Consider the following 15,001-nt stretch of genomic DNA (forward strand, 5'->3'; position numbering starts at 1 on the left):
TGTGGTGAAGACTAAATGGGTCACAAGACCTTCCTGAACATGGTGATGTGCATTAAATGTTTGTAGGGCAAATACTTTTCTCAAAATAGCGCGTTAGCAAAAGGGGTAATTTATCGCGGTATTTATAGCAGATCTAGCTGCACAAAGAGGCTTACTGAGACAATTTTGCAAGTCTGTCTGCTGTTTTGAGCACATCACATGAGACAGGACAAGTGTGGCTACAAACATGGAGAAAATCATGTGTCAAGAGTTTAATTTGTGGCTGTGGTGACAGTTTAAGTTGCGTTCACAACGGACCTTTTATTTTTGTCGCTCTGTCACTCAGCTGCAGTCGCTCGTCAGTTTCAAACAATTCAACAGATTGCTCTGATGACGTCATTCAAGACGTCACCTCGCTCCGAGTCGCTCTTTTCATCCCGTTTGTATTGGTCCAGCACAGCTGACACTGTTCCTGCTGCTGCTGTTTACCAGTTGTGGAAGTCCTACAAGCGCCGTACGACGTCAAGCTGGCTTTGCTCTGCCGGAGCGGTGGAGTTGTATTACGTTTCCATGATTTCAGTAGTTGTCATAGTTACACATAGATTACGGAGGCCATTCAGCGCTGGGCAACAAGCGACTGATGGCCAGAGACTTGGGATTTCTCATCTCGAGTGACAGAGCGATTTCTCGCTCGGTCGCTGTCTCTCGGAGCCCCAGCGATTTTTCGCTTGTTTGCATTGACTTAATATGTAAACTTGTTGCCAGCGACAAACATAAAATGAACGCACCTTTAGCCAGAAAAATTTCAGAATGTTTTTTGGCTCTCTCCCACTCTAACGATGATGTCACACACTCTAAGCTCTGCTCGTTAGACACAATACACACCCATTATAAAGTTGGATTTTGTCAAAAATATGAATGATTTTAAAACTGCCATTTATCAGAAACTGTTGAAGATATCAATAAGATGAGTCATAGAGGAACAGTTAAAAAGTGTGCCTACAGTTTAAAAGTCAAATGAAGTCTGTGGGAGAAAGTATGCTGAAGTTATAGAGGTTCAAAGAAGTAAGAGGATTTTAAAAGTTTCAAGACGTTTTCAATGCATTCCAATGGGACAAAAAAATAAGAAAAAGTTAAATAATTTAAAAAGTGTAAATAGTTGAAAAGATAAAAGTCATAGCCCCCATGTCGCGAAAAAGCTGCATGTTTTGATATGAGAATTGATTATTAGTGTGAATGCTGAAAGCATTCTAATCAGCAGAATGACCTGTCTTAACTCCCTAACAGGTGTTTTCCTGTGGATACTGCGGACGGTGGCTCCCTGATCGAGGACACATTCCTGTTACTGTCAGAGCTACTCTTATACCCCTTTCCCACTGGCCAAAAAACCCGTTTAAACCCGCTAACAATCGGCTTTTGGTGGCAGTGGGAAAGGCGCACCGAGCCGCGTCGACGCCTCGGCAAGCGACGCGGGTTAAAATCGCCTTTAATCGGCTCGGCTCTGCTCGGCTTGCAGTGGGAACGCCAGACCCGCGTCGACCCGCTAATTTACGTGATGACACTGAACGTTACGTGACGCTACGTCATCGCGCCGGTCGCGTCTCATATCACGTACCAAAACAAAGCTCTGCTCCGCTCTGCTCTCATCCGAGACTGGGATCAAAACATCAGAGAACACTGACCAAAAACGATAGAAAAAAAGAAAAGAAAAGAAGCGACAGTCTGTTTAACTGACGTGTTGTGTTGTCATGGCGACAGTCTGTTTAACTGACGTGTTGTGTCGCGGACGTCCGTCATCCGGCCGCAGCAGACTCTCTGTCCTCCGCGGTCCTGGTGCTCCAGGTCAGCCAGCCAGAGAGTCTGCCTCGGCGGACGGACACTCCGCGGCGGGCGGCTGTGGCATGACTGTGTGTGTCTCTTGCACCGCGGATGAGATCGGGGCGACTGGTTTATGCTCTGTCTGATCCCTCAGCGGGGGGCAGACTCGGCTCATTTTGGTCAATGGGAAAGGGGCCAAATGCCGATTGTTAGCGGGTCGACCCGCGTTTAAAAAACCCGCGTCGACCCGCTAATTTTAGTGGGAAAACGGCTATAGAGAGTTTAGCTTAGCTTAGCATAAAAACTGGAACCAGGGGGAACTGTTAGCCCCAGAATCACTCTGTACTAAGTTTCAACATGAAGAGCAGCTTTACCTCTGGTCCTGTTTGCTCTGGTGACTACTTGTCCATAAGTGACGTTATCCGTCCTCACTGTTGAGTAAAGTGAAGCTGGTTCCGTCTCTGGAAAACAGAACAGACTTCAGATTTTTCATTTCATTTAATTTCAAACCTTTATTTATTCAGGGAAGCCAATTGAGAGCGAGCTCTCTTTTACAATGACGCCCTGATCACAAATATAGAACAACACACACAACAGCAACACCAATCAACACACACACAACAGTGACACCAATGAAGCATCAAGCATAAGAGCAAAACTAAAACACAATTATAAACAGTCCACAGTGTAATCATCGGGTGTCAGATTTTAAAGATACCTTAAAGATACCTTAAGCAGACACAAGGAAAAACAACTTACAACTTATGGTTGAGGGTCTCAGCTTCAGGAAAAGCAAGTACATTCAATATGAAAGACAAGGTATAAAAGACTCCTGAAGGACTCCACAGAAATAAACTGTTTAAGTTTTAGCGAGTCCTGCAGTTTATTCCACTTGTCTGGGGCAAAGAAACTGAATGCTTTCTTTCCTCCCTGTATTTACCCGTGGAATATCTAACCTAATGTATGATGCTGAGCGGGTGGGTCTAGGTTGACTCAAGTGCAACAAGGACATCAAGTAGGTTGGGAGCTTCCCAATCAAAGCTTTATAAATAAACAAGAGGCAGTGTTGCTCTCTACGAGAAGAGAGGGAGGACCAACCCACTCTATTGTATAAAACACAGTGGTGGGTGGAGAACCCATCCCCTGTGACAAAACGTAAGGCACTATGAAACACTGCATCGAGAGGCCTCAGAAGGGAGGAGGAGGCATGCATATATAGAGTGTCCCCATAGTCGAAGACAGGCATAATTGTAGATTGAACTATTGTTTTCCTACTGGTGAAAGAAAAACATGATTTATTCCTGAAGAGGAAACCAAGTTTCTTTTTCAGTTTTTTGATTAGTTGTTCTATATGAATTTGAAATGACATCCTATTATCCAACCAAATGCCTAAGTATTTATAAGAATCAGTAGTCTCAATGTGTGTGTTTTTCTGTAAGGTGTGTATTCTAGTGTTATTATTAGTTACTTGAGTCCTAGAAAAGAACATGCATTTGGTTTTTTCTGAGTTTAAAACAAGCTTATGCTCAACAAGAGCCTGTTGAAACAAATTGAAAGCAGATTGTAATTTTGTGACTGTTGCTTCTGGTGTGGGGCCAATACTATATAGAATCGTGTCACCCGCATAATAATGGAAATTACAGGACACGAAAGAGGGAACAATATTATTTATATAGAGTGTGAATAAAAGAGGGCCTAGAATTGACCCTTGAGGTACACCTTTGTACACATTAAGTAAACTTGATCTAGACCCATCCGCTACAACAGTTTGAGTCCTCCCAGACAAATAATTACTGAACCAGTTTATGGAGGAGTTATCAAAACCCAGTGAAACCAGTTTATTTAATAATATGTTATGGTCCACAGTGTCAAAGGCTTTCGATAGATCAATAAAGAGTGCCGCACAGTGCAAACGATTATCAAGGGCATTGAGTGTGTCATTGACAACCAGTGTTGCAGCTGTTGTGGTTCTATGTCCAGGTCTAAATCCGGATTGTTGAGGCTGAAGAATGTTGTTTACCTCCAGGAAATGCCGTAACTGTGAATTCACAAGGGATTCAAGAACCTTAGCCAAATGACAGAGCTTTGAGATTGGACGGTAGTTATTGAGAACACCTGGCTCACCACCTTTAAACAGGGGTAAAACTTGCCGGTGCATATTCTCATTTGCCCAGGTCATAGTATTTCAAAGGAGGTTAAATCGAAAGCAACTGGACTTAGTTATTTGTCTAGGAAGACGTTTCACCTCTCATCCAAGAGGCTTCATCAGTTCATGTACGCATCTGACCAGGCTGGGACTGGTCCAACTAACTGGTGTGGAGACTCACTATTTAACCTCTTGTGTGGGCGTTTCACAAGGGTGATGATGTCACTGGTTCCCTTTTGTGCTCCAAGTGCCAACTCACAGGCCCAAGGGTCAGAACACAAGCACCTGAGAGGCGCCCTCACAACTTGTGGTTACCCTAACTGGACCTTTGTGAAAACTGCAGCTGCTTCCAGAAAGAAAACCAGCAAAGTGGTTGAGAAAGAAAGACAAAACAAGAGAAAGAACATAGTCATTCCATATGTGTCTGGAGTATCAGAAAAACTCAGGAGGATCTTTAACAAACACCGTATCCCTGTGTATTTCAAACCCAGCAACACACTCAGACAGAGACTGATACATCCCAAGGACAGAACACCACACACCCACAAAAGCAATCTGGTGTATGCAGTCCAATGCAACGAGGAATGCAAAGACCTCTACATTGGAGAAACAAAACAACCACTGCATAAACGCATGGCCCAACACAGGAGAGCAAACTCCTCAGGACTGGACTCTGCTGTTCATTTACATCTCAAGGAGAAAGCCCACTCCTTTGAGGACAGCAATGTCCAAATCTTAGACAGAGAGGACAGATGGTTTGAAAGAGGAGTTAAAGAAGCCATCTATGTAAAAATAGAAAAAACATCCCTCAACAGGGGAGGAGGTCTGAGACACCACCTATCTCCAATTTACAATGCTGCCCTTTCATCCCTTCCCAGGAGACTCAACCATCTAGCCTCAAAGAACAACCACTGTTCACAAGTGGCAAGTGACTCCAACGACTGTCGTTAGAACACAATAGGGCACTAACGAAGTCGAAACCAACTTCCCACCAACGACTGTCACTCCAACGACTGTCGTTGGCACTTGGAGCACTAAAGGGAACCAGTGACATCATCACCCTTGTGAAACGCCCACACAAGAGGTTAAATAGTGAGTCTCCACACCAGATAGTTGGACCAGTCCCAGCCTGGTCAGATGCTACATGAACTGATGAAGCCTCTTGGATGAGAGGTGAAACGTCTTCCTAGACAAATAACTAAGTCCAGTTGCTTTCGATTTAACCTCCTTTGAAAAAATGGGTTAAACTTGTGCGGACTTCCATACAGTAGGGATTATGCCAGAAGCAAATGTTAAATTAAAAAGATGAGCAATGGGAGAGGCAATCAAGGTAGCACTAAGCCGTAAAAGATAGGGGTCCAGATTGTCTTCTCCTTTAGACTTAATAGCTAAACTTGTGAGTGCATCAAAAACATCCATGCAGTTAACTGGTGTAATTGAAAATGTTATGTTGGGAGGACAAGGTTCGAGGGAGCTCTCAGGGAGAGTTTTTGGGGCAAGGTTCTCCATAGACACACCATCATACAGTTTATCAAAGAGGTTGCCAGAGTTTATGAAGTGACAATTAAAAGCATCACAAATTTCTGTTTTGTTTAAAATTAAAGGTACGATATGTAAGAATGTGGCCAAAATTGTTGCTGCAGTCAAATTCAAAACACAGCAGCGCGTTGTCCCCCCTCCCCTACCCACCAGACTCCAGGTTGCCAGACAGCGACGCGCTAACCTCCGCTCTGCTCACTCAGTCAGTCTCAAAGCAGAGTAAACAGCTAAATATTCATCAACAACCTCACTGTTTTATTGCTCTGACTCACAGTAACTACGAGCGGAGTTCACGTCACTCAGGTGATCTGCAAGTTATTGTTACGTTCACCGCTCCGACGCTGTGTGTGTGTGCAGCGCTGACACGCACACACACACACACACACACACAGACACGCACACACAGACACACACATAACCCCGCATCTACCGGAGCCGTAGTGCGTGTTAATCACGCCGTAGATGAGCCAACATATGAGACGTCTTACCGCAGAATAAACGACGCGAGCCGCTCCGGTTCTCCTCCACTTTCTGACGTCAGATCATAAAACATGAGGACCGGAGACAGGCGACCTGACCGGGACAGACTCATCTCATGAACCGCTCCACACGTTCACAATCACTTCATTTACCATCGGCTCCATTTCGCCACATTTCCTCCCTCTGCTCTAACTTTCACTTTGTAATTCTTCCCTTTAGCTTTAGCGTTAGCAGCAGCTCAAACTAACTAGGCTACATGCTCACAACAGCAGCTGTGTAGCCTATTAAACGACAGAGCGACAAGCCGCTTCTACCGTGTGATATCAAGCAAATATGACCAATAACCGATAATAGAACACAATCTTTTTTTTCATGATCTCGTTTTATCTCCCAGCCGTAGCTGCAGCTCAGTGGAAGCTAACTGGCAACCCGGAGGCTGAAATGCCACAGACGCTGTGACAGGGAGAGAGCGCTGGGTGGCGACACAAGCCAACCATAGAAATTCAAAACATAAACATGATTTGCGGTCCGCAAAAGATTTTTTTTAATGCGAATATCTTGGCTGTAGGATTGTTGTTGGTGAGTTCATCATGTTATATGAACATTATTCCTGAGTCTCCGTTACATATTAGGACGATTTTACAGCCAGTTGCTTTAGATTTCTTACATACTGTACCTTTAAGCCATCTTCGCCATTGATCTGTGATGGGAGTGAGGAGGAAGACTTGTTTGCAAGAGACCCCATGACTTTCCAAAAGTTGCCAGAGTTTCCATAGTTGCTCCCGAGAGCAGACAAATAATAATCAGATTTGGCTTTCCTAATCATACTAATACATTTATTCCGGAGCTGTCTGAAAAGCAGCCAATCGGAAGGAGAATCAGTGAATCTTGCTTTGGCCCAGGCCAAATCTCTGGTGTGGATGGCTTCAGAGAGCTCATTTGAAAACCAAGGATTAAAACGATTCTTTACTCTGAGTCTCTTATAAGGAGCATGTTTGTCAGTTATGGAATTAAAAATATTCAGAAACTCAGCCAAGGCTAGCTCAGGGTCAGGGTCAGGGTCAGAGCAGGAACCACAGCTGATACCAACACTGGTCCTTTATTTACTGCCGGACTTAGGACCAAGAGGAGGACGGGACATGTGATGCTACTGAGGTCAAGTCAGGACTCTATAAATAACTTTGTCTTGACACATTTGATGAGAACAACAACCTCAAACACACTGTCACGCCGTGTGCATGAGCATCATTGGACAGAGCAGAAAAAAGAAGAAGCTTCAGACCTCAGCTCAGAGTTGTCTACAGGAGGAAGCTGCTGCTGTGGTTTTACATGCAGAGTTAAAAAAAGATAAAAGCTGTTAGAGAAGCAGCTGAACTCTGCTCTGTCCACTCTTTATATCCTGATATACATTTTATATATCCATCAATCAATCCATGATAGATCAATAGGCAAGGCAAGGCAATTTTATTTGTATAGCCCGTTTTTACAGTTTGTCTCAAAGGGCTTTACATGGCATCACAACAACATCCTCTGTCCTTAGACAAGAAAATAGGCAACACTCATCACCTTCAGTGGGTGATACCAAAGTAGAATCACTGAACAGACAGTTTGTCAGAATAAACTGGACTTAATGGTGTCAGACCAAACTGGGAGGAGTTGAACTGGTTCTGGTGTTGGACCATGATGGTGAAGAAGGAGAAGAAGAGCAGCTGTACCTCTCGTCTTTGATCTCTTGTCTTTGATGACTATTGGTCCATAGGTGACGTCCTGAGTCCTCACTGCAGAGTAGACGGCAGCTGGATCGCTCTCTGGACGAGACACAACACATCACATGAGGAAACTGCAGGAAACTTTGTCTCTGGTCCAATCACAGGAACAGATCTCTGAGCTGTATCGTTCCTATACAGGTGGACGTCATAGTTCTTCTAATGTGGAATTAGATCAGAACTTTCTTGTTTAACCCTTGAAAAGTTTCCAACTCCACACAAAAGTACAGTATGTCATGTCAGAAACAGGTCTTGTCCACCTTTAGGACTGGTAGGAGTATTGCTGATGTGTATATTTGTGTAGTCTGATCTGTCATAAACAGAGACGAGAGCTGGGACACTGGGTCGGAGACTTGGATCTTACAAGAGCCTCCATTCTCCCTGTAACAAGTTACAAGTCATTGATTTAACCAGAACTAGTACTGTACTACACAGCTGATTAATAAATTGATCATTTAAGTTTAATAAAGGTAAAAAAAAAAAAAACAGCATAGGTCCTTCTCCTAATGTTTGAACTGTGCATAATGTGTGTGTGTGTGTGTGTGTGTGTGTGTGTGTGTGTGTGTGTGTGTGTGTGTGTGTGTGTGTGTGTGTGTACTGTACATCATGACCCAGATTGTCTTTGTCTCTAGTAACAGGCTCAGAGTGGAGTGAGTGCAGATTCACACTTTGATGAACTATCTTTATCAGAAATAGGAAGTGAAACGACCACAGAGCTGTTGCACCAATCAGAGACCAGCAGCAGCTCTGTCTCCTGCCAACAGACAGTTAACCACAGACAGCACCAGGCACATCACACCCCCACCCCCACAGAGTCAGGCTAATCTGTCCTCCATATCTGAGCTGAGACAGTGATGAACTCTGGGAAATGAGTTCATTTTATATGAAAATGTATTTAGTTTGATTGATTGAACAGTCAATCAGCCAATCAATCAACCAACACACCAGAGGCCTGTACCACGAAGCGAGCTCAGCCTACCCGGGGTTACTCTCAGCCTATCCAGCTGAACCTATCCACAACACTGTCACTCCGGATCAGCGGTACCACGACGCTGGTTATCAACTCGGTAACTCAACCTCGGCTTGTCTTGCTGTGAATCTGTGAACGCGCACGTACAAAGGGCGGATTCAAGGCAGCAGACCAATCACAACCAGAGCACCGACGCGTCAGAGAGAAGCGAGGTGAGCGCACCGGAGCGCACACTCCTGTGAGGAAGAAAAAAAGAAAAAAAAAAAAAGAAGCCCGCAGTCGCGGCCTGACCCGAGTTATTAAATGTTTAATCTGTGCTGATTAAACTTAAAATGAAATGCTGCTCTGGATCCGATTCTTTCCTTCTATTCCGACTCTTTTAAACAGTGGCCAAACAACAGAGCAATTTTATGATATTAGACTATATTTCCATCTTTGCTGAGCATAAGGTTTGTTCTGAATTAAATAAAAGCCTGTCCCATATATAATAGACGCGTGTCTCTATAGACGGGTCCGCTCAGCACCCCCCCCACACACACACACACACACTCAAAAAAAAAAAAAAAAAAAAAACTATTGTCAGAAGTCCGGGCAATGAGAACCGGCAGCCTACCTCTGGTATGGATAATCAGCAGGATGATCCAACCGATGTGATCTGTCCCGGAAAATCCGTTGTTGTGATAGACTCATGTGTTTTCATAACGGGTTAAATCATCTTAAATCATAAAGTGGATACAATCACAGCAACTCTGTCCGGAGCTTCGCTACTTTTATTTCCGGCTCCGTGGTAACAGTAACCCCCCGGTACGAGGAGGATTTCAAAATAAGAGCACACTGAACATCATAAAACATTAAACCATAACGCTCTTCTTACTATCTGGGCTCCGTGTTACCAGTGAGAGGACACGTGTCATTATTCCCGTACAGCTGATTGGTCGGTCGGTGGAGCCTTTTACTGGATTCAGATCAATCCTGAAAGCTACCCTGTTCAGAGTAAGTTACCATGGTAACTCACCTCGGTAAGAATGAATCCAGCTTCGTGGTACCGGAAAGCCAGGGTTAACCCTGAAGTTACCTCGCTAAGCCAGTAATCCTGCTTCGTGGTACAGGCCTCAGGCCAACAACAACAACAACAACGACAAAAATAATAATAATAATAATAATAATAATAATAATAATAATAATAATAATAATAATAATAATAATAATAATAATAAATATAAAAATGGAAATATTTAATATAAATTATGTGTTCAATCTCACCTGTAGGTTTCCTCTGTACACAGCGTCTCACCAGTAGAACCAGTAGAACCAGTAGAAGCAGAACACAGACAGATGCAACAGGCAACAGCACAGAGAGAAGAGGAGAAAGAGGGGTGGTGGTGGAGGAACCAGGAGGAGAGGAGGTTGTTGGTCCAGGTGTTTTGGGGGGGGGGTTCTCTGAAATAAAAGACAGTTAAATGATGAAGATAAAACATGAAGCTGATTTCAGATCTTGGTTTTCCTCAACTCTCTGAATCAAACATTTGACCTGTGACCTCCTGACCTGTGACAGTGATCCAGCTGGGTGGAGACCTGTGACCTGTGATGTTACAGCTGTAGAGGCCTTCATCAGACTTGGTAACATGGTGGATGGTCATGTGACGTGTAGGCTCAGTCCTGATGAGGGAGCCATCTTTATAGAAAGCAGCTGGGGGGTTGGAGGGACTGGTCTTATTCTTTGATTGACAGCTCAGAGTGACATTGTGTCCCTCCATCACAGGGAGGACAGGACTCTGCAGGATCACTGGTCCACCTCAACACAGAGACAAAGTACAGCAGTTGATCCATTTCCACACAGCTTCATCAACACTGACTCCACAGTCTGATCTTACCAGTCACAGTGATGTTGATGCTGCTGCTGCTTGTTGCTCCCTCTCTCAGCTCACACCAGTAAACTCCACTGTCTGATGGTTCAATGTAGCTGATGTTACAGGAGGAACCATTTGATCTTCCCCATCCAGCTCCACACTGACTCTGTCCTCCTTTGGCTGTGTTCCTCATCACCTTCCATCCAGCAGAGCTGTCGTCCTCCTCACAGCTCAGAGACACTGAGTCGTCTTCAAACAGCTGAGAGCTGCTGGGACTCACAGTCAGACGAGCTGAGAGCAGATTATTTGGATTCAAACATAAAGTTACACATTCAATCTCATCTTCCTACTTACATTAATGATGTTAAAACTGTTTATGATGTTTACTCGTCACAGCTGTTTGACCAACAAGATCAGAACCTGCAGTCGTCCCAACATGTGTGATCAGACATTCAGTGGAGCTGGTGATCTGACTCCAGACCAATGTTCCCTCTAATTTTCAAAACTCCTGAGCAGAAATTCAACTCCCCTGATGAGCTGCTTGAGCGACTGTGAGCGACAGCTTAAGCGTACACAGTACGTCCACATGCTGGTGCTCTGGCCTCACCTCTCCAACTCCAAGTATCAATACAATTGGCTATTACTATAATGATTAATAACAGATTATTTTGACAACATTACCTAGGTTACTCCATATCTAGGTCAGTTACAGTTAATGATAACAATATTGTTTCGGCAAAATAGAGTTTGCATTTATTGCCATATGAACAATTATGTCAAAAAATAACTAACATCAAGTTGGTGTCATCAACTCTGGCACTGAAGCATTCTTGTTATGAACAGTAATAATAATTCTCAAGCAAAAACTGAAATCGTAGATGCACTACAGACCACAGTGCGTGTGCGTGTCATGTCTGTCAAGTTTCTGTTTGCTATTGCACATTTCATGTTTATGTCTTGTCTTTCCTGTTTTATTTTGAAATCACTAACCCTCTGTCTCTGTTCTAGATTTACTTCCTGCACGCCCTTCCCCCGTCCTGTCACACCTGCTCCCTGATTGTTCTCCCCACCTGTTTCCCATCTTCCCTCATTACCTCTTGTACTTTACCTTGTGTGTCTCACAGTCTAGTTGCCAGTTCGTTGTACCTCACAGTCCTCGTCCCAGCTCTTATCATAGACCAAGCCATAGCCTGTTTTCGTGTATGACCCTGCTTGCCCCTTTGACCTGCCTTTTGCCTCTCGATTTGGAAACTTCTGCCTACCTGACTGCCTACCCGTGTACCGAACCCTGCCTGGTAATAAACCTGCCTTTCTTGCCTGAACCTGCTGTGTTGAGCATTTGTGTCCTCCAGTTCTGCGCTCTTAGTTCATGACAGTGCGTGTCTGTGTGAGTGTGAGTGTGAGAGAGAGCTTGCAAAATTGTAACTGTTATGGGCTCCAAACAATGAAAGACCACTCCACACTTTCCCCTCTGAAAACTCACCTATTACTTTTGCGTCACTGCACGTCTTGCAAACGACTCCAGTCTCGGTTGAAAAAGAAAAAATGTCGCTGAGTTTCACCGGTGTTCCCTTGTCCGTATTTGTACTGTGACCACAGACTTTGACAGCCACTCCACTTTAAAGACCCCCTCCCCTGAAAATCGTGTTTTTCGTGCTTTTCACATGTTCCTGTGGCATTTTTCTTGTGTTAGAGGACATATCAGCAGAAAAGGAAGTGCAAAATTGCATTTCTGAGTTTTTCTGCCTTCAAATTGCTGTGAACCAATGACAGACACAAACTGGCAGTTTCAGGGAGACTGGAGCTGACGTGTCACAGCTCCAGGGGAGGGCACTATACTATACTACTACTACTACTACTACTATACTACTACTATACTAGTGCTACAAGCTGCCGCCCCGCTCTGCATCTGGCTCAGAGGTGAAAGGCTTGACAGCTCGGTGTAGCTGTCAAGGTATAACAGGTGTAGCTCACCTGGTAGAGCAGCTTGCACCGTGAGCAAGGACTATGCTCCAGTCTGGGATCGAATCCCAGTGTGCAGTTTTACGCTAAACGCGCTGAATCTGTAATTGTACAATGTCCAGCTGTCAGCAAGCGGGGGGTGGGGTGCGAGGAGTGCAGTCTCCGCCCACCCCCCAGAGGTGCATTGCTAATGAGCTGCTGGTGCTGTGCAGAATGAGAGCCCTGAGAAATGGCACAGGTTTTGTGATTTTGGCTAAAAACTTCATAACACAATTTAAAGACCACAGAGAATGTTTTAAAATAACCAAAAATGTTCACGGGAGGGGGACTTTAAACTAAGCGCGTTTTTTCTTTCTTCTTCCTTTCCAGCAGTCTCACAATCCTCCTGCTTAGCCATGGCTGAATTGCTATGCTATTGCTAATAACAAAAACGCCACAACAGCGGCTACTCGTCATAACACATTGATTGGCTGTCAAGCTAAACAACCGCTGCGTATTGGCTGGGCAGCGCCTCGTGGGCATGTTTTTTTAATGATGACTGGCTGACAGCACCCTGTCATCTGTCACTCATTGCAGTGATAGACGCCCACGGAGGTCATACATTTTGAAGCGCACATTAGGGAGAAACAAAAAGTAAACTAGTCGGGGATATTTGAGTGTGCAACTTTTTTGTCTTCTGAGCAAAGAGGTGGGGGGCAGTTCGTTGTACCTCACAGTCCTCGTCCCAGCTCTTATCATAGACCAAGCCATAGCCTGTTTTCGTGTATGACCCTGCTTGCCCCTTTGACCTGCCTTTTGCCTCTCGATTTGGAAACTTCTGCCTACCTGACTGCCTACCCGTGTACCGAACCCTGCCTGGTAATAAACCTGCCTTTCTTGCCTGAACCTGCTGTGTTGAGCATTTGTGTCCTCCAGTTCTGCGCTCTTAGTTCATGACAGAACGAACTGGCCATGACGGACACAGCCGACACAGATCTGGTTCGTAATGCCATTAGAGCTCAGGGCTAGAAGCTAGCTCAGCAGGAGCAACTGCTTACTACCCTGTGCTCGAGTCTGAGAGACCTGGCCACACGGCAGGACTCAATGATGCAATCTCTGGGCGGGCAGGTTAATTTGCTTCTGGAGAGATTGGACAACGCAGCCCTCCCTGTAGCTGCGCCAAATGTTGGGCCGGAACCACCGCCCATCCTGGCTGCTGCCGCTCCACCACCTGATGCAGCTGCAGCACCATGTTCCCAGTTGTCTCGGCCTCAGAGATTCTCAGGAGACTCAGGTGATGTCAAGCCATTTCTCACACAGTGTGAACTCCATTTTGAACTGCAGGCTGCAGCCTTTCCTACTGAGCGCTCCAAGATCGCTTTCATCATCTCCCACCTGTCTGGACGCGCTGAAGCCTGGGCTACTGCTGAATGGAGCCGCCGTGCCATGTCATGTGCCTCACTCGCGGACTTCACCAGGGCGCTGACACAGATCTTTCAACACACTTCACCGGGTCGAGAGGCTGCCCGAGCAATCATCAAACTGAGGCAAGGCAAACGTAAGGTCACAGATTATGCCATAGATTTCCGTACTCTTGCTGCTGAGAGTGAATGGAATGCTGCTGCGTTAGCCGATGCATTTTTTCAGGGGCTGTCCGGAAACATTAAGGATCATCTGGTCTCCATGGACTTACCAGAGGATTTGGATTCGCTCATCGCCGTCGCCATCAAGATCGACAAGAGGCTCACGGAACGAGATCAGGACCGGGGTCGCCTTCCTGTGCGCGCTCCGCCTCACCAGAGTGGGAGAGGTGCTTCGTCTGATCGGCCTAATCGACTTCGCCCACTTTCCACATCCTGGGCTCCCCCAGCCGACACCATGGAGGAACCCATGCAGCTGGGTAACACCCGTCTCCCCCATGAGGAGCGCCTTCGCCGGCAGAGGGACGGGCGCTGCTTTTACTGTGGTCTCCTGGGACATCAGGTCGCAGACTGCCATATCAAGACCTCCAAGTATGGACTCAAGACTGCTGTAAGGGTGAGCCAGAACACTGTTATTCATAACCCTGCTCACTATGAAGTTAAAGTTAGTTTTCACTCGAACACTGCTTCCATGGTGGTGCCAATTTTCATAGACTCTGGCTCTGATGCTAACCTCATGAACCTCTCTCTCGTCAGGAGTCTGGGTCTGAGCCAGCTCCGGTTACAACGTCCCCTCGAGGTGAAAGCGGTTGATGGCAATCCTCTGGGCCGAATTACCCACCGCACTCAATCAGTAAAAGTCACATTTCCTGATAGTCATACTGAGAGTATTAGTTTTCACGTTTTTCCCGCCATGTCCCATTTGGCTATCCTCGGGCACCCCTGGTTAACCAGACATAATCCCAATTTTGATTGGGTAAAGGGTCAAGTTTTGTCATGGGGCCAGGGCTGTTACCAATCATGTTTTGTTCCTCAGCCAGCATTGGCTCACCAAGACCCGGATCTTTATGGGGTACCTGCTTGTTACCACG

General features: G+C 45.5%; 1 protein-coding gene across 1 annotated transcript; it reads right to left on the minus strand.

Moving 5' to 3' along the window:
* Window positions 1–7,000: 7,000 nt before the first annotated feature.
* On the minus strand, window positions 7,001–12,907 carry LOC311001520 (sialoadhesin-like; the record flags this gene model as incomplete). Its single annotated transcript, XM_083992606.1, has 5 exons — window positions 7,001–7,068; window positions 7,678–7,770; window positions 10,245–10,493; window positions 10,573–10,839; window positions 12,889–12,907. 5 exons carry the CDS (start codon window positions 12,905–12,907, stop codon window positions 7,001–7,003), a joined length of 696 nt encoding a protein of 231 aa, XP_083848732.1.
* Between the last annotated feature and the right edge of the window lie 2,094 nt (window positions 12,908–15,001).

The sequence above is a fragment of the Trachurus trachurus genome, assembly GCF_905171665.1.
Source record: "Trachurus trachurus genome assembly, chromosome: 18".
Classification (NCBI taxonomy): Eukaryota; Metazoa; Chordata; class Actinopteri; order Carangiformes; family Carangidae; genus Trachurus; species Trachurus trachurus.